The sequence below is a fragment of the Cydia amplana genome, chromosome 22 (assembly GCF_948474715.1).
Source record: "Cydia amplana chromosome 22, ilCydAmpl1.1, whole genome shotgun sequence".
NCBI lineage: Eukaryota > Metazoa > Arthropoda > Insecta > Lepidoptera > Tortricidae > Cydia > Cydia amplana.
In genome coordinates, this window is record NC_086090.1 from 10,964,849 (window position 1) to 10,985,988 (window position 21,140).

The window sequence follows — 21,140 nt, forward strand, 5'->3', positions numbered from 1 at the left end:
TTACCTATAGATGACAGGAAAACTTTTTAGAAATATGCAGTCAAGCGTGAGACGGACTTAATGTACGGAACCCTTGGAACGCGAGTCCCACTCACACTTGGCCGGTTTTGTTTTAAATGTAAATGCTTGATTTGATTATGGAAATATTGGAAATACAAAAATCACTGTACATATGTCTGCCTATAAGATTTGAGGAGTTCCCTCGATTCCTCATGGATCCCATTTTTGAATTACCTAGATCCAATTTAAATTTTTCGTTTAATTAATATTTAGGTAAATCGGCTTAAAGTCATACGTCATACCTAAACTGTCATTCAATAGAACTTGCTAACTATGTAAACAAACCGCCATACTGAAATTGACACTGAATGTCAATTTACTAGTAACTTTTGTTTACATAGTTAGCAAGTTCTATTGAATGACACTTTAGCTATTTTTTGCCTCATCAATACGCGATTATCCGTAATGAAAGCTTTTGAAATACTTCGCGTTTCTCCCGACCAATTTATAAATATTTATTATTAGAATGAGGCGAGTGGTAAGTGAGCTATAAGAATCACAGGGTCGGAGCAGATGTGCTAAAAGGTCCGAAAGCTACTAATTTTTTAACCAAATTTTTGTGGCACAGTGACTAGTGGCCTCTGCAAAATTACGAAAAGGTACAGATTAAAGCAGCGTATCTCATAAGGTACATGCACCAAAGGAAGCCCATCGTTATATATTTTGAACTTGCAGTTTTATCCATGGTACAGTTGACGTCAAATATATGTTTGCACTTTTGCACCTTAATCCTTTGTAATAAGGCGAGAAATGGAAACATATCTTTGACGTCGACTGTAATGAACATAGGCGCATACAATTTATTGAACTTGAACCCATTCATAAAGTACCTATGACACTTTTAAAATAGGCAAGCTAACCGGGCCTTCTTTGGCACTGATATATATTATGTGCGTTATTGTTTCCCGACAATTTCTCCATTGTTATCAAAAACATATTTTATAACATCTAAAAATTTGGCATACTTATAGAAAAAATATGGCTCTAAAAAAATGTGCTTAACACTTTTAATGGCTCTTCAGAGTCATTCGTTCCTTTCCTTTGTGTGAAAATTATCACAATTCTGCTATGGGCATTAAATAAACCCATTAAACAAATTAATTTAATTCATTTCATTAGACTTAAGTTTCATAACATAAATATATAGGGATGTAATGGATAAGCATAAAAGGAACCGTGAACCCTTCAATTATCTTTATCCTAAAATTTGTTATTGATAATTATATTCAGACAATGTGAAGAGACTAATAATTTAAAAACCAAACAAGCTGTAATTAAGATAGCTGTGACACGTGGGCGATAAGACCCGATATAAAACTGTAGGTATCTCAGATGATATAATACAGTGTATGTATTAAACACACGTTACTAACTGCAGATACGTTGTATACGCCTCATATTTATATTTATTTTTTATTATGCAAATTAGTTTTAAGTACTTCTTGACAGCTTTTGTTAGAAAGGGACTTCCACTTGTATTACAAGTTACAAGCTTTTGAGAAACGGGCTCCAGAGATTTGTTAATAATATCTACTAGACGTTATACGATACGTTACGGGCCCCTAGTCATCTTCGACGACTTTTTGTGGGACCTGGTCTATTTTTTAGGGCTTTTGGCCTATTAGGGACTATGGCCAAAATGGAAGAATGGGATGGGAAGATTTGTAGAACAAAAAACAAACATGATTTATTAACTATTTAATGAAATATATAAATTACGTTGTTTACTATTTCTGTTATGGCAACATTTATAAATCTAATACGAATGTATAATGATAAAACACAACATTTGATATGTGACAGTTTTTGGATGTACAACAAAAATTTAGACCATGTTTTAACAGTTTCATATTTTTCACATAATTTTAATTGACATAATTTGTCATATTCTTTCATAATTGTAGCGTAATTTATTACTTAGATTAAAATAAAGTACACAAAAGTATGCAACTAAATTTAAATCTAAAGTATCTATATTTTAGTATTTAAAATACATGGAAGCACATTTATCTTACACCACATTGCTCGCTAGGCTGAAATAAGTATATTGTCATTATACTTCGTAATAAGTTCACAATTAGTCGTAAAAATATTTTCAGAAATTTACAGTTCAAAAATAACAGTATGTTTTGGGTTTCATTTTAATTACAATACCTAAATATAATTTCCAGTTTTTAATTGAATTACACTTATAATTTGAAGTTACATAATATCATAAATTGCTCTAAATTGGCACTAAACATAAGTAAATGGATTGAATTAAGCAAATGTAGGAATATATTTTTATAATAATTTACTACCGTAATACATTTATACTTTATATCTTCTAATAAACAACTACGAATGTTCACTATGTTTTATATTATTAATTAATAAATTGACGATAGTATAATAAGTGAAAAGTTAATTATAATTTGAACACGATTTAAGTTCTTTTAGTTTGAGTGTAAAAGAGTATTTTTACTGGACTAGTGAGTGACAAATTCCGATGGTTTTTGAACATGTAATTTTTGATACGGTTTCGTTGTCATAATTTTTGGCCGATTTTGCTCCTCTATTAAAAGCCCTGTATACAACTTCACTCGACTATGAGTACATTTATAGTAATTGTTCTATTTTTGTAGAAAATCTACAGTAGATGTCATCTGAAATATAATTTATAGAATTTTGGTCTCTGACGGAACACGAAATTTTACTACAAATACCCTTACGAAAAATATGATTAGGTAAAACGCATTTATATTATATAAAATGAAATCATTAGGAATTACAAAATAATATTAAAATGCATTTTAACGAATATAAGTTAAATAATTAGCGATTATTTAATCGACTAGTAACATAATCTAATAAAATAATTAAAGCTGATTAACCAAATACGAGTAAATAGGTATAAAAATATCAATAAAACTAAAATAACAATTACATCATAATTTACACATTGACTTATCTCTTTAAATATTTGTATTCATTCAAGATTATGTAAAACAATTTGTAAATAATATCAATGTCATTTAAACTCTTGTATTCATGTAAATAATTTACTGATTAAATAGCTTCAGGTATAGACAATATATATTATCTTAAAATACATTTCCTAAAACACCATACAGATTCAAAAACACGCGTCCCGTTGCGTTTATAATATTTTTAATTTAAACATTTAAACTACCAAAACACCAATTAGAACTAATACCTAATTCCTTTAAGGATAACAAGATTAAATAGCAGGACACACACACAAACAGGCATTTATATACTGTATTATATCTGATCCATTTACGAACACATAAAGTCAATAAGTTCATCACTATATGTATCTCATTTCTAGATAAATATCTAATTTTAAATTTTGGCAACATCTTTGCTTGTTATACGCTCACAGGTTACTGGACTCTTAGAAATATTGATTATAAATATAAAATACAATTGAATACAAGCTTAAATACATACAATACAATCTAAGCACTACGCTTCGTGGAAGACAACAATAGTAACAGAGTTTATACTTCGTAACATAGTCCCACTCATACGGTTCGCTTAACTTTTTAATGTTCTTAAAACACAACTCCTAAATATAGAAATATAGCGTAAAAATCTAACATACATGAACGCGTCGCAACGCACCCAAAAGAGCCACAAATTAAAATTACACTAACTCATAAAAATATTTAAAATATTTCCGAGTATTCAATCAAATCGAGCAGCTAATCGAGTTTCTACAACGGTAATTAATTAATATTAATTAATTTATGACACATTACACACCGTAAAAGGTGTTAAAATTGTGCGTGGATTTAGAATATCAATTCTTGTTCGAGCTCGTGTAGTCAAATTTAAGATTAGATGAAACTAAATTATGTCATCTCAGAGTCGTTGTAAAGTGAATCTTATGTTAAACTACACAAGGTTGTAATCCCGAAAGTCCTTGAGATCGCGGTCATAAGACTAGTTTAAGCTGAAGCTACGCCGTGCTTCTGAATCTCCTCGGCCTGCATCTTGGTGCGCAGCGCCGGCACATCCTCCGGGATGCGGACAATCTTGTGGAATTTCTAGAAATACAAAAAAAAGTAAATTTCTACATTCTAAAACTCGCAAACGAGACGGAAACTTTTCACAACACTGCGGTAATGTTACAACCCTACCCTAGCAAAACAGTCTAAGGAAAGACGATCTTTAGTCAAATAGTGGTTGAAAGAATTTCGAAAGTCGGTAAATTAAAGAAATGTTTGTCTCTAAAATACAAAATGTGCAAATGGATATACGGAGAATCTGTCCACATTTACATAACAGGACATTACTCTTTTTAGGACAGGATAAATAATTTTACTGTCAATAGTAGCAGCTAACTAACATCAAAATTGAACGACATGAAGGTTCTCAATACTGAAATGGAAAGGTCCGAGTAATGAAACGTACTTTCGGAAGTGCCACATCTCTATGTTCGCTATTTATTATTTTTACTAGGACAAACCACGTCGGCGATGGCGACACGAGTTAGACTCCTTTTTAAAGGAATGGACAGGAACTGCACAGGATCGGTAAGACTGGAAAAAGTGGGGGGAGGCCTTTGCCCAGCAGTGGGACATTATAGGCTCCTAATAGTAATAATACTAGGACATATATTAAATGGTATAAACGCACCTCGCTCGTAGTACCCGGCGTGACTCGCCACAGATATACCATGTACCCCGGGATGCACAGCATGGAGGACAGCGCCGTGAACCAGCCGAACGCGTGTGCCCACCACGGGTACTCGTAGTTCATGTATTTGATCGGAGTCCATTGCACCAAGTTGAAGATGAACACGCTCTGTTGGATCAAGAAAATGAGATATTTAATTTATTATTCTGATATTATCATGTTAGTCCATGGATATTATGAAGTACCGTTTAAACTAAATACAAAAACGTTTATAATTAATCATTAAAAGATTGATAATTCACGCACATTTACTCTCTGGTCAACTTTTGGGCCGATGATCAGGGGACCGCTTACTAAAAAGTGTCCAGGTTTAAAATACATGTAGGTAATCAGAGGCCTCAGCGTTTGTTGGAAACAAAGATTAAGAATTTAACACAGCTTCAAATGCTTCAATCGGTGATTATTGTATACTGTTCGTCAAAGGTAAGTAAAAATTAATCTAAATTTCAATCCAAACTTAGCGAAATTTCCAATACATATGTAATATACGTAGGTATATATAAGACATATAGGTACACAATACATTCATACTTACGATCATTTCATACCCTTCAATGATTATACACCGTGTATAAGTAAATTAATGTTCATCCCTACCATATTTTAAAATTTGGAGTTCATACAGTACAGCTTCTATCTGAAGATTAGCTTACTTACAAGAATGAAAGACAGTTCAGTTAAGGTCCCAAACAGAAACGCAATAAGGACATCATGGTAAGGCCCCAGAACTATTTTAATAATGAAAATGCACAAAACAAGCCAACAAAAACTTACAATACAAATAGCAGGCGTGAATCCGACCCAGCAGAACTTCCACCAAATAGTGGGGTAGTAGCCGATCATCTCCTTGATGCCGTCGTAGAAGCGGTTGACGCCGAAAGCCCAGGAGATGGAGACGCACTCGAAGAAGATGAGGAACAGCAGGCAGAAGCCGGACACGGCGTACGAGTCCAGGATTTGGAACACGTACATACCGCCCTGGAGAAATTACATGATATTTGAGGAGTGTATTTTCAAAAGGGCTTATTTCTCTATGAAAGTCATACAAAATACAATACAAAAATAAGCCCTTTTGATAAGACACTCCTGATTTCAAATACCTAATGCAATACAAAATTTCCACGAAAATTTTGAAGGAATTATTAGCTTTGTTATTACTGTTAATAGTATTTAGATTCTGAATATAATATATTAGGTATATTGTTTCTAAAGTTAGTAACTTAGTACTATGATTAAAAAATGTTACAGAGTTATGTGTTATAGGTATCATTTGTCCTAATGTGTTATTGCCTAAAAGGAAAGTTTTCCAGAATGTTAGTTCTTTTCATTTTAAAATTATAATTTAGGTACTTTTCAAGCACCACAACTTACAGTAATATTGTAAAAATTATGCGGATTTAAATCCTTCGAATGTAAATTTTAATAGGACCAATTAAACATTCGGAGATCCCGACGGCTCAAACCCACTTAGATAAAAAAAATAGAGAACTCTCATGAGAAGATACCTTTGATCAGCATAATAAATTTAATTGAAAACTCATAAAACAACATCTTACCTCAGATATACAAGACAGCCCAACCAAATACGAAATGACACACGTAATCGCAATGAAGATTTCCTTCCTCCTCCTCAGCAACTTGGGCCACTCATCAATAACGGCCGTGATGAAGCCCTCCATGGTGCAGAACTGGCTGTCGAGGCCGATGAGGAGCAGCATGAAGAAGAAGAGGCAGGACCAGAGCGGGGCGCCCGGGAGCTGGAGCACTGCTGATGGGTAGGCGAGGAAAGCTAGACCAGGACCTGGAATATAAGATAAGATACGATAAGATAAGTTAAGATAAGACAAGATAAGATACGATAAAATAAAATAGATTTCATTGAAAATATCCAAAAATGGAAACAATCATAATACGCTTAAGTAGTAGGTACTTAAATACTAAAGAAGATTAAAGATAGGATGAGATAAATATAAAAGGCATTATTCGTGACAATCACAAAACGTGTACGAATATGAACAGACAACAAGAGCAGAGAAATAAAAATGAGAGAGAATACAAGAGGATTCAGGTAGTGACTGAAGGAAAATAAGGAAATGTGAGAGTTTTGAATAAAAATTATAATTATTGTAAACTGGTTCGAAATATGGAGTCGGACCAAGCTAACTCTCCATGGCAATTGTGATGACAATGTGTAGCCATGTCATTATTATAGTCAAATTGACATGCTCTCACTTTGTTCTGTTCATATCGATGCAAAGTTAACTTAGACGGACTCTAGCAAGATTGTTTAGTGATGTTGTTGTTGAACCAAAACATTATTTGCATTCATATGATCCTATAGTATTAAGAAGCATTAGAGTTAGACCAAGAAAAGTCTACAATGATTTTAATAGCATACTTAGAAATTGTTGTTTAAATAAAGTGTCGTTCTTGCATACTTAGAATTGTTGTTTAAATAAAGTGAACTTGCTATGTAAACAAACCGTCACATTAAAAGTGTCAATTAATAAATATGAATTTATTAATGACTTTTGTTTACATAGTTAGCAAGTTCCACAGAATCACACTAAACGTCATAATTCAATCACACTAAATTTGACGTTTAAAATAACTTAAATAACACTTGCACTGCGTGTGCTATCAAAATCGTTGCAGACTTTTCTTGGTCTAACTCACAGACAATCCAACCTCTAGACATAGCATTGTCGCGCTACCCCCTCTGCCACACATACGGTAGCGTTACTCCATCTTCGAGTCAATCCCGTGCCGTGATTGGTCCGTGTCTTTGAACGGACCAATCACGGCACGGGATTCGCTCACCTCGTCCCCCCGCACCCCCGTATTTTTGGCAGCATCGGTTTCATGAAAGAATTGGCCTAAGCTCAGTCTAGAGGTTGGATTGTCAGTGGCCTAACTCTACATAGTACATTACATTATACATATACGAAGAGAGGCTGAAATATTCGCCGCCTAAGCTATAAAAAAAAAAAACTGTGCTATTTTTTCCCCGCCTCTTGGCAGTTTAAATATTGCCGCCATTATTAACGATTAATAATTAACATATACTTTAATACTCTCTTTCATTTTCTTTCTAAGGCCGCGTACTTTTCAGCCGCCCCGCGTAGGTCGTATCGGTCCAGAAAGACCGCGGGCGACAGTTCATTCCACAGTTTATCTGAAGCGGGAAGTTTACCTGAGGCAGCCACTTCAGCGACCGGCCTCTGCTGCTCGTGGGCCATGAAGCCGACGACGGAGAAGATGACGAACCCGGCGAACATGGACGTACTGGAGTTGACGGTGCATACTATCAACGCGTCTCTGGAAGAAGGGCATCATGGGTGAATAAACTTTTTCTTGGCACTCGTTGCCATGGTTACATTCTCCTGGGTTTACGGCATTAAAAATAATCTAAAATTGTGAAGTAGTGGACTTCGGAATTGGTGGGGCGTGCGGTGAGGAGCGAAGAGAAACACGAAGTAATGGCAGGTAGTCGTCTAGTATACATATTAGCCAGTCGGCGCTAACACTAGGTACAGGAACTATGTAACTAGCTAGACTGACTAAACTAATAGCCTAAGGCCGAGCAGCGTCCTACAGGACAACAGTCGAGCGCCTAGGGGAGGTGACGAGGAATTGGTTTTGTCAAGATGGCCCACTGAGGTCCCGAATGGTACGCAAAGTGTTCGCATAATTGACTCCTAACATAGAGAAATATAGTAAGACAAGAGTGCTCACTCCATACATCAGTTAGACTATTAATTTCAGTGTCTACATCTAGCATCGAGTAGCGGAACTATCAGTACTGCTACTTGATAACAGATGTAGCACCGACCGGAAAGTCTTATCTCAACAGCATAAGACTTTCCGGTCGGTGCTACATCTATTGTCAAGTAGCAGTACTGATAGTTCCACTACTCGATGCTAGATGCTAATAGTCTTTTTGGTACTAAAACTGATGTATGAAGTGAGCAATCTATGTATTTTTTTCTCTATGCTCCTAACTTATTCTCAGTTCTCATTTCCCTCTCATTTCTCCTCTTTTTGTTCATTATTTGTACATAAAAAATCTAGGCAACACGTAACACAGGTTACGCAAGGTTTTGGATTTTTAAAACTACGGGAAAGATAATCGCTAATGTTTATGTCGAAGTTGAGGACTACTAGCGCCATCTAGTAGGCTCCATGGGAACTAAACATTGCTTATATATGTTTTTGGGGAAATTCGCCTTACAAAATGCATTTTTGTGGTAGGTAGTAATCATGGAGCTAGGAACCAATGTTACGATGTTACTTATAAATATTTTCTTTACTTTTCTTTTTCTTAGTCAGATTAGACTAACCAACGAGTTTGATCATTTTATCCATAATTCTATCAAAAAAAGAGTACTGTGAAATGGTGTGAGTAGGCGCAAAACTGACATTCAAACCTCGATAAGATTTTTTTTTACATTATGCAAACTGAATGGTATATATAATAAGTGTTCCGGACGTTTGTATTTTAGTTTTTATTTTATTTCGTTTTACATTTCATAACTTTCAAAGGTCATGTCAAAACCAAAAGCATAATAAATTGTTACTCGTAAATCTGAATCAGGTACCAAGTCTAGTCATGATCTAATTTATTTCACGATTTAAGTAGGTACCTGCAATATGTAATATATTATAGAACGAACGCCGCAATAATATCGGACACGATCTTATTTATAGAGCCATAAGAGGGGTCACATATTTTTGCGGCCTTCGAAGAGTAACAGATTATTGCAGGTGACTGTAATCTCGTAGCTCATCAAAAAGTAACAACAACAAGACACTTAAACTTAACGACAATTGCCTAATGGAGGGTAAAACTTTGTATAGGTAAGCCCATAATAAAGTGTATTACGCATTGTTGCAGCAAGTTGGTGATTCTTTATACGAGCTTTTTGCCAACCCAAATGACGTCACACGAAATTATGTCAAATGAAATTATGCAAAAATAAATTATGTCAAAGTAAACTTACTTGTCCGCCCTCGGAATACCCAACTGGCGCGAAGTGGCGCAGAATAGGGCAGAGTGGCGCTCTCTTGTGTCAGAGGCCAAGATCCTCTTTGGGTCACTGAGCCAGTGATGTATGTATGTATGTAAACTTACTTGTACACGTTATTAGTGAACTTGTTATAACTGCCGAGGGCCACGAGAGTGCCGAGGCCGAGTCCGTACGAGAAGAAGATCTGCGTGACGGCGTCGATCCACACCTCAGACTCGAACAGCTTGGACATGTTCGGCATCACGTAGAACTTGATGCCTTCCATCGCGCCGGGGAGGGTTATACCTGGGACACGGAAATAAAATGGGTTAATCAACTTTTTCTTGTCACACGTTGCTATGGTTACGGTTAGTCACTCTTAAAATTCTAGTAGAACATGGTACAGCGTACAGCAGTTCTTCTAACAATCTATGCTACTATATTGTCTCCTCGCTAATGGGACAGAATAACAACAAGAAATTGTTGATTGACCCAAATAATATAAAATAATAGTTTTAAGCAAACAAACATATTGTGCGACATCGTGGAAAATGCAGGAGAGTAGCCTGCGATGGTATGACCACGTAAAGAGGAGACCACCAGACTACGTTGGAAATTTAGCACTACGACTTTCCATTCCCGGTAGAAGTAAACGGAAAACAAGATGGAAGGACGTAGTGTTAAAAGATATGAAAGTATCCGAAAGCGACGTCGAGGATACGGCGAAGTGGAAGCGAGAGACCCGGAAAGCTGACCCCATCACCATATAGGATACATAGCTTGGAAGAGAGAGATAGGTACTTTAAACCCTAAACCGGCGAGCGTCTATGAGGAATGTTATGAAAGTAACGCAAGCGAAAGAGGTATGTCAGGATCGTGGCAAGTGGAATTCCGTGGTCTCTGCCTACCCCTCCGGGAAATAGGCGTGATTATATGTATGTATAGGTACTTTAAGAGCGTGAATTTATAATAGAGTCTGCCTAAGATAACTTTGCACCGACTTCAATAAGTTCAATATTACAAAGTGGGCAAGTATCATTATAAACATCATATTTTCATAGAAAATTGAAATTACTGATGACATTGTCATACTTTGTCATTGCAAATATCATGCAGAGCTATTTAGGTTTGTCTATCTTTTCCGGTCCATCACAAGCCCTTCCAGCCAGATGCAGAAGATTCATAACACCCACACCAGCAGCAGCCTTCAACAAATCTAGAAGAATTGACTAACCTCTGATCAGTAGCACTGTCAGAAGGAAGTACGGGAACAAAGCAGTGAAGTAGACAACTTTTCCTGTCCACCGCACGCCCTTCCAGATGCAGAAGTAGCATAGCACCCACACCAGCAGCAGGGTGCCAGCCAGCTCCCAACGGATGTTCCCGATGTGCTCGATACCGCTCGAGATTTGGAGGGCTCGACGTCTGCAAGGAATTACAGATTGTTAAGAATAACGAAATTGGAAAACTTTATTCAGAAACGCTTAATTTTACACAATCTGAAAACAGTAGGTGGTCTTGTTGAAATACAACTAGCTGTTGAGGATCTCGCCTTCGTAGATGAAATGAATGATGACAACAAAGGCGACTTACTCCAAACACTGTTTGACAGGGTTGGAGAGAGCAACTTTAGTTAGGTATATTTTGACGGTTGAGCATCCAAAAGGCGGTCTTGTTGCAGGATGAAAAGCAGTTGAAAATATTGCAGTTGTTGAACCCACAGAAAAAGTTTTTAATGGTAATAAAGATGGTGAAGATGACTTACTCCCAGAACTCCTTGACGGGGTCAGAAAGGGCAACTTTAGTAATGTTTTGGCCGTTGAGCACGCAGTAGGTGGTCTTGTTGAAGGACGACCAGCAGTTGAGGTTCTTCCGGTCGTACGGGTTGACGCAGGCAGCCGTGTTCCAGTAGTTGTCGCAGTTTCTCCATGGGACCTCTGTAAAAATAATTTATATTCTCTATCGTATTTCGGCTTTCGAATGTTCAACTAATGCGTTAAGCCTTGTATTACTAGGTATCTATAGTTAGTAAGACAAGGCGTATATTCTCAATATCCTTGAATCTTAGGTCTAGTGAATTAATGAATAACTGGTTGACATAACTTTTACTGTCTTTAATATCAATGCATTAAGTGAATCATTGTAACTGTTGCATCTAAAACATCTTCAATTCTAAATATTTTGTTTTCAAACATAAAACATAATATATGAAATATTAATATTCTTTAAAAAAAAATACTGAAGATCAAAACGACTAACTGATCTGAAATTTACCTGATCGCATGGACATGAAGAAGTAGAAGATGGCCCACGCGAGGATGACGATGTAGTACACGTTCATCCAGCAGGACATCACGGCCGCCGCGTAGCCGATGCCTGAAAAATCATTACTTACATCTGACAACTTGTGGCATTGTTGGCATAAGTTGATGATACTTGTTTGGCATAAGTTGGCATGACAACTTTTTCCTAAACATCTTGGAAGGCAGGATTGAAAAGACAAGAGAAGAAGGGAAACCTTGAATTACTTATCTCAGCCATATAAAAAATAATGCGTCGTATGAGGAAATTAAAAGACTGGCACAGAAAAGAAATGATTGGCGATTACTCCACCGACAAGAGCAAAGCTCTTAAGTTATGATGATGATAATGATTACGTCTGAAGTTTAATTTTCGCTCCCAATCCCCGTGGGTGCACGGTAGGTAAAATGTTAGCGTCGCACGCCCTAATTGATCGCAAAGTAACGACGTTCATTTGCTCTTCTTACAACAGATCTTCAGTAAAATGTCGCCCCTTTTCCCGCCCCAAATTGAAAGCATTCCACGAACCATTGGATTCAAAAAGATGACAAATGTTTTCAAACATTTTGAGGAAAACAAGGGACGGTATCCGAATTTAAAATGGGTTCCTTTGAATAACCTCTTTGTTTAACTTGTCGTTTCTTCCGAGTACTTTTTAGAGATTGATGAATTGTTTTTACACAATTGAGTTTTTTGTTAAATAAGTTTTGATTCTGAAATAACCTACTGAATGGAAAACTTAATTTGATAATCGATGAAAGAATTTCAAAATAAGTATCAAATAAAAAAAATTAAAACCGATTAGATTTAGGTTCTTTTGATGCCAAAAATGTTGATGTACATTTTGGAAAAGAGCTGTCTTTTCAAACTGCCAGATCGATTTTTATCAAACCACCGCAAGGAAACTCGCTTTCACGTAAAAAAAACTGCATCGACATCGGTCCATCCGTTTGAGAGCACCGACGCCACAGACAGACACACAGTCAGACATTGGCTGCAAACGTATAATACCCCTCTTTTTTCGTCGGGGTTTTAAAAAGGGAAAAATTTAACAGATGTGTTATGAAACTTATGAATAAGGGAGTTAGTAATTTTGATAAACATGCCCAATGAAACCATATATCACCTTTAAAAATCGGCGCAATCTTGAACACGCCCAGCCCACCAATGGTCAGCATCTGCCCCATGGCCAGCTCCATGAAGAACATGGGTATACCAGCTAGGAATAGGGTCAGGAAGTAGGGGATCAGGAACGCGCCGCCACCATTCTTGTAGCAGAGGTACGGGAACCGCCACACGTTCCCGAGGCCGATGGCGAGGCCGACCACAGAAAGAATGAAGTCCAGCTTGGAGGCCCAGGAGCCTCTCTCGGGGAGGTCTGATTTGAGGGCGACATCGCTGAAAAAAAAAGGTTTTTTAAATCCTAATCAAAAAGTGGTGTTTTTTTATTACACAAAAATATGATGTTGCGGTTTAAATTCAACTAATTTTTATGCATAACGTTCTCACAACTGCACAATGCAAACTATATATTTATTTAAATTTAAAAATACTTGGGTTTTATCTGTTTGCGTGTGTTGTTTGTTGTACATGTGTTGTATTATAAATACCTACATGTGTTAGATTTATAGCTTATTTTAAACTGCCTACTTTTAGACTACTTTAGTAATTTTACTTTACATTTTAAAAATAAGTATTTGTTTGAATAAAATTTACAAATATACATACAAGTTGCGGTAATAATGAAAAAGAAACTTCTGAATGAATGGTTGAAAAAAAATATGTTTCCTACGTCGAAAATTTTGAAAAAATATAAACCTGGGTTTAGTGCTCGTCCCCTGCGCGCTGAGCTCGATATCTTGCGTCTCGTTCTTCGCGTCCATCTTGTTCACTCTAACAAAACAAGTTCCGATCACTTCTCTAGGGGACTATCACCATTTTGGCAGTGCCTGACAGTCGGGAAGCGTTTTGTGGATGTCTGCAACAAAAGCGAAATAACATGAAAATGGAGTCTGTGCGGAATGTATGGGGCTCAATACATTCCACGTGCACGACTCTTCTCTTTCCGAACAGACCCTAAAATTTAAAATAAAATAAAAACCGCGCTATCGTATCTAAGTATAGTTAAGAAGTCAATTTTGACAGTTATTAATTTTATACTGGAACCACCAGTATTTCTGTTGCCACTATAACAACAAATACTAAAAACAAAATAAAATAAATATTTAAGTGGGGCTCCCATACAACGAACGTGATTTTTTTTGCCGTTTTTTGCGTAATGGTACGGAACCCTTCGCGCGAGTCCGACTCGCACTTATTTCCTAAAACTAAAACTAACCGGGCGATAGCTTTTTGCAGATTACTTCGTGTAAGTACACAATCATAATAATATTTAACGTTAACGAATTAGGTACTCGGTTGTTTTTGAAAAGTAACCTGTTTTCAAGAGTAAAAACTCATTTTCTGATAGAATCATTTATTTGACAGCTGCAAAAACACAATATAAATTACAAAAACAATAACCAAAAAGATAAAATAAAAAACAAAACAGCGATTACACTAACAAAGACAATTCAATTACAATTTACAAAATTCTCTATTCCATTTACACTGGAGAGGCATAATATAACTATGTACCTATTCAGCACAAAGCTGTACATAAATAATGGTCTCAGGCGCACCTGATCTCGTCTTTATGAGTTTACTTAGGGATACAAATCTCCGTAATGCAATGTTCGTGGGGAGGAATTTATACATCATTTTGAGGGCAATGACATATATAGGTATGTTAGTCTATAAGGTATTTGTAATATGGGCCTTGTTTCCTGATTTAAATTTCAAAATAAAAATAAATAAAATAAAATAAATATAACAATTGAAGAAATAGGTCAAGAGCACCCTAAACCGGCGAGCGTGTATGAGGAATGTTATGAAAGTAACGGAAGCGAAAGAGGTATGTCAGGATCGTAGCAAGTGGAAATCCGTGGGTCTCTGCCTACCCCTCCGGGAAATAGGCGTGATGATATGTATGAACAATAGATAAGTTATACTTATACAAAAGGAGCGCAAAAAGTAGTTCTACTTATCCTACCTACGAAGAAATCGGTTATTTTTGATTAATTTTCGCATTCCATTCATCTTTGTCATACTCGTTCTTAAACATGAGCTCGTCTCTTTCTCTTTCGGTGAAAGGGAGCTCGTTAGCGCGTGCACACCAGGGATGTTGCGGATGCCGATTTTTTGACATCCGCGGATGCGGATGCGGATGCGGATTTTTAAAGGCTCACATCCGCGGATGCGGATGCGGATGCGGATGTCAAGATAGGTACATAAAAAACGTCAAATATTACATTTTAGTAATTTTTATTTCAAAAAACCGACCAAGTGCGAGTCGGACTCGCGTTCCAAGGGTTCCGTACAATAAGTCCCACTCATGCTTGACTGCTAATTTCTAATAGGTTTTTTTGGCTAATTACTAAATTACCTAGCAGTCTAGCACTTCCGCCGATGCTAAGACGTTCCTGTACCGAACTGTTCCACATCCGCATCCGCATTAAATCCGCATCGATTTTATGCGGATGCGGATGCGGATGCGGATGTTGAAAATAACGCGGAAGTTCCGCGGTTGCGGATGCGGATGCGGATGTTCGCAACATCCCTGGTGCACACATTTCGCTTGCCCGAATTTCATCAGTTTCCCTTATCTTTTCAGTTCCTCAAATTGCCTTTTTTGCCGCTGGCGTGACTTTTTTGTGGCTGACAAGACGTTTTCAGAAGATAATTTATATCTTAGTTTGAAACTTTGTCAAGTCCTTCGAAGCCTTTTTTATTTTTCACCAAGTTAAGAACTTAAGAGTTTTGAAAGTAAATTAACATTTCTTCTTTCGCTTCTTAAGGCGCGTTTCTTAAGCTTGCCTACTTTCCAAGTTTTCATACTTTTGTAAAAGTGAATGGGTGCAAATTTTGCGTCCATGTTCACTAGTAAATATATAGGTACCATATACAAAATTGCAAGTTCATATTACTTAGAATAATACCTACTTTAACTAAAAAATAATACTTACTTTAACGACAGATTTTAGTTTAGGTATATTTGTACTCGTTTTTTGTTTTATGCTTTGGTAGTAATACTTACAAGCTCTGTGTTAAAAAAATCCTTTAACCCGCATACATATCAATGTGGTTCAGTGAAGGGGACGGACTGAAAATCAGCGCTGCGCAGGCAATTTGTAATGAAGTGGCTGACGCAGCGTACCTATGCTGAGCCCGTTCCTTTTGCCGCGCATGCCAATTGTTTAATTTTATTATATTTTGTAACCTATAATATCTGCCTTTTGGCGCAGTGGTTACTTCAACCAATTTTATTTACACAAACGGGTCTACCCGTCAGGTCTTTCCGTGACCACAGCTGGTGCAACTCAGCTGAAACGTCGGAATTTAAGGTAAAAACAAATATCGCGGTAGACCCGTTTGTGCAATTTGATTTATACTGTACTAGCGACCCGCCCCGGCTTCGCACGGGTTAACAAATTATACATAAACCTCCCTCTTGAATCACTCTATCTATTCAAAACAAACCTCATCAAAATCCGTTGCGTAGTTTTAAAGACCTAAGCATACAGACAGACAGACAGACAGGAAAGCGACTTTGTTTTATACTATGTAGTGATTAAGGTGGTGTTATTTGTTAAAAGATAAAAGTAAAAGGTTAATTGAATAACAAGTGCACGTAGTCTAAATCGAGCCTGACCCTCTATTATCCCATTAGGTAACAAAACTCGATGCAGCGATTTAAACGGTCGCTAGTTTGCAACGTGTATCAGTGAATAAATTTAGAAATAGAAATATCAAAGTATCAAATAATTTATGTATTTGCAAGAATACAGTAAAGTATTGTCAAATACATTTCATAGAACAGTGTATTCAGCCAGGTTAAATATTTATTAAAATTTACCTTTGATAGCATACTACTTAACCTTTAAATTAGCTAATAATATAAATGCATTACTAGTTCAAGCCTCGGCGGGACTAAAAATTTAACGATGTTGGTGCAATAATAATAATTTTTAAGAAAAAAAAAACCGACTTCTATGCGGCCCGGTGAAAGATTATTGTAGATGGTGCGCTATGTAGAAAAGGAAGCATTTCGTTTCTGTAAGGCTCGCAGTTCTAACCTAACCTAACCCACTTTTGTTCGGTTCTGTGAGGATAGCAGTTCAAACCTAACCTAACCCACTTAACGGCGCATGCGGTGCGGTGTACGGGGGTTTGAGCGGGAGGGGTTTGGCCTCATCATACTTTATACCTACATTTTATGGTAGGTAATCATAGTGGTTTATTTAGTTTAGGTATCATAGTGGTTTCCGGGTCAAGGTCCGGGTCTGTGTCCGAGTCCGGGTCCGAGTCCGGGTCTAGTCCAGGTCCGAGTCCGAGTCCAGGTCCGGGCCCGGGTCCGAACCGGATCCGGGTACGAGTCCGGATCTGGATCCGAGTCCGGGTCCCAGTCCAAGTCAAAGTCGAAATTCGAAATCACCAAACATGTACTATGCGTCGTTGAAGAGTTCTGTTCTGATCATCATCAGCAGTTCCAGTTCATCAAATGCGACAGTTTTTAATGTTAATGCTTTATTTTATGATGAAAATACAGAAAATTCTATACGTGTGCCTTTAAGATTTGAGGAGTTCCCTCGATTTCTCATGGATCCCATGTTCAGAACTTGAGCTTGACATAAATATGGCTTAAAAACCTAACTTGCTTAACAAACATAACGAAAAGAAAAAATCGCCAAACGCGAGCTATGCGTCGTTAAAGAGTTTCGTTCTGGTCATCATCAGCAGTTACACTTCCTCAAATGTTACTTTTTAAATGTATATGCTTGATTTGTTGATTAAAACACAACAATCACTATATGTATGCCTTTAAGATTTGAGGAGTTCCCTCAATTCCTTATGGATCTCATCATCAGAACTCGAGCTTGACAGAAATGTGGCTTAAAAACTAAACTTGCTTAACAAACATAACGAAGAGGACAAATCGCCAAACGTGAACTATGGGTCGTTGAAGAGTTCTGTTCTGATATCATCAGCAGTTCCACTTCATCAAATGCGACAGTTTTTAATAAAAATGCTTGATTTTCTGATGAAAATACAAAAATCTCTATACGCACACCTTTAAGATTTGAGGAGTTCCCTCGATTCCTCATGGATCCCATCATCAGAACTCGAGCTTGACAAAAATGTGACTTAAAAACTTAACTTGCTTAACAAACATAACGAAGAGGACAAATCGCCAAACGTGAACTATGCGTCGTTGAAGAGTTCTGTTCTGATCATCATCAGCAGTTCCACTTCATCAAATGTCACGTTTCTGAATGTATATGCTTGATTTATTGATAAAAACACAAAAATCACTATATGTATGCCTTTAAGATTTGAGGAGTTCCCTCGATTCCTCATGGATCCCATCATCAGAACTGGGTTTTGACAAAAACGGGACCAATCTGTATGCATATACATACAATCAAAAAAAGAATTTTCAAAATCGGTCCAGTAATGACGGAGATATGGAGTAACAAAAATAAAAAAAAATAAAAAAAAAAAATAAAAAAAAACATACAACCGAATTGATAACCTCCTTCTTTGAGATTTGGAAGTCGGTTAAAAACAAATAAGATCAATCATCATCAGATACTTAGGTAAGTTAATGGTTAGGTAAATAATTAAATAAACAATTAGAGGAGTCTATCGCAAATTATTTAAAACCTACACTAGTGACCCGCCCCGGTTTCGCACGGGTTAACAATATGTACTCCTAAACCTTCCTCAAGAATCACTCTATTTATAGTTTAAAACCGCATTAAAATCCGCTCAGTAGTTTTTAAGTTTATCGCGAACATACAAAATGACAGACGCGGCGGGGGACATTGTTTTATAAAGTGTAAGTGATAATGTTTAATGACTGGGACACACTCTCGTCTACACAAATATATTTGGGCTAAAACACTTGTGTGTTTCACGACATTAGGTATGTGCCTGCTACCTACCTAATACTTCGTTGGTATGATTATGATGTCTTTGAAATCCGCGCTACGTTTACCTAAAATATACTCGTTACGCTCGTCATTGCACGTGTCATGATTATCGCAAATTCAAAACTGGCCGTTATATCTGTAAAACTCTTATGTTACATAGGTAGGTAGTACATAGGTACTACCACAGAATAAATAATAGTCTAGGTACAGAAAATTCACTCTCTAACACGACTATTACGACAAATATGAACGCTAAATAGGTGGCGCAAGCGCGAGCAGGCGTCCGTTCCATAGCGGTGCGCGGCAACTACTATGGCTAGACACCAAAATTGGTGTGGGCCACATGTACTTGTAGGTACTTGTAGCGATACGACCAAATCGCGGAGTGAGCCACGCCTTGTAGTTTGTACTAGATACGTAGACTCTTCAAATCTTTAAAAACGCGCTTGTGTTAGCAACTTTAAAAACGCCTAATTAACTAACTGGTGTCAGAATTCAAATTCCGTGGCCCAAATATCAAGGAATTTGCCAGCTTGTTGAAGATTCCTTTAAGACAGATCGGTTCTGTTTTACGATTTTACGTGTTGAATCACACGATATAAGATTCCTTTCGTTGTTTGCCAATTAGGGGATATTTCAAGACTTGCAATTTTAACCAATTTTATATCAGGAATTCTTATATCACGAAGTGAAATGACAGGTTCAAAATAGACTTTTAATTCATGGGTTTGTCAGTATGTCATTAACCCTGTGAATAAAACTTAACATAGCTCCAGCTCACAAATCCACACAACTACAAACACCTTAACACTACAAACACGAAAACTTACTTTAAACACACACAGCGTCAGCTACACACACACATCACAAGCATTGTCAAACACGGTCGCGTTTAAAACTCGAAAAACGCTTCTTAGCTCGGCTTAAAGGACTTGATTCCAGGCCATAACTGTTTAAAAAAAAAGGTTATGCGTGCGGCGCGGCCACATGCCGTGCTCCGAATGTGGTTTCAGCCGGGCTCGTATACGTTACATGACATGTGAACGCGTCAACTGTCAGAGATGGAAAGAATTATGGGCATCGGTAACGGGATTGGGCCCCTCCGGAAGCTGGTGTGACGCCGGATGATGCGTTATTGGCGGTACATAGCTGAGCAGTTACCATAATACCTATGCGTTCTGTTGCCGATTTCGATATGACTGGCCAAGAGTGTTTTCTGACGGATTTGACGTGAGACGTTTGAAATCGGCCAGTCCCTCGCAAAAAGTCATGTGCAAGAAAAACGTATGGCAAAAATACCGTTATTCTAGTACTATGAAGCTCGGAACTCGTTTATATCAGGGCTTACTGTCATGCGAGGCCAGAGGCCGAGTTACAAGAAGTCCAAGAAGGAGAGACTGCTGCTAAAATAAGGAGAGATGCTAAAAGGCCTAATGGCTGTGTTAAAGACTTAAAGGTGAGATTTGAAAGCCACCGAAGGCCAAGCTCTGTATAATACCTAGGGCTCGCTTTACTGTGAAGCCAAAGGCTGAACTTCAGGAAGGCAAAATTGGACATACCCTGATGGTAAATACCTGATGGCTGTGGTAAAGACCGTGAGTTGTGAAGCCTGGAGATGGATTGCGTAGCCGAGTTTGCTTTCCTGCGAGGCCGAAGGTTGAGCAACAGTAAGGCCGAAATTGTAAATACATATAGAGCATAACGCGCAATAGTAGATTGTTAACCAAGGGATGAAAGGCACTCATTCCTGCCGAGGTAGTTTGGTGCTCGAACGCAGTGAGAGCGCCAATAGTCCGAGGCTGAAATGATGCCTTTTACCCGAGTTAAACACTACTTTTCATTTCGAATACTAGGAAAGTAAAATGCATGTGATTTTAAAAAACATGACTGACATGATTTTTATACTGTTTCTCGAGGGTACTCAATTCGAGGGTTTCAATTAACAATTTAGGCAAAAGAATCGTTATTTATGGAATGATGAGTTAAAAATCAGAATGGAAATTGTATAACAAATCCATTTAAAACCAAACTTCACTTG

At 37.3% G+C, this 21,140-nt stretch overlaps 1 protein-coding gene across 1 annotated transcript; it reads right to left on the reverse strand.

Annotated features, from left to right (window-relative positions):
- Window positions 1-3,401: 3,401 nt before the first annotated feature.
- Window positions 3,402-20,161, reverse strand: LOC134658341 (sodium- and chloride-dependent GABA transporter 1). The gene is made up of 12 exons (XM_063513968.1): window positions 19,933-20,161; window positions 13,890-14,049; window positions 13,198-13,469; window positions 12,045-12,146; window positions 11,536-11,707; window positions 11,005-11,195; window positions 9,896-10,076; window positions 7,958-8,082; window positions 6,321-6,565; window positions 5,539-5,742; window positions 4,705-4,872; window positions 3,402-4,112 (listed from the first exon to the last, which is right to left on the reverse strand). The coding sequence occupies exons 2-12, from the start codon at window positions 13,952-13,954 to the stop codon at window positions 4,014-4,016; spliced, it is 1,824 nt and encodes a 607-aa protein (XP_063370038.1). The 5' UTR covers window positions 13,955-14,049; window positions 19,933-20,161; the 3' UTR covers window positions 3,402-4,013.
- Window positions 20,162-21,140: the final 979 nt, after the last annotated feature.

Excerpts from the sequence above, each read along its gene's own strand:
- LOC134658341 (XM_063513968.1), bottom strand. The coding sequence starts at position 13,954 with ATGGACGCGAAGAACGAGACGCAAGATATCGAGCTCAGCGCGCAGGGG. Across the intron at positions 11,708-12,044 it reads CTTCATGTCCATGCGATCAG|AGGTCCCATGGAGAAACTGC; the intron begins GTAAATTTCAGA and ends TTATTTTTACAG. Across the intron at positions 8,083-9,895 it reads TTCACTAATAACGTGTACAA|AGACGCGTTGATAGTATGCA; the intron begins GTAAGTTTACAT and ends CCCTTCTTCCAG.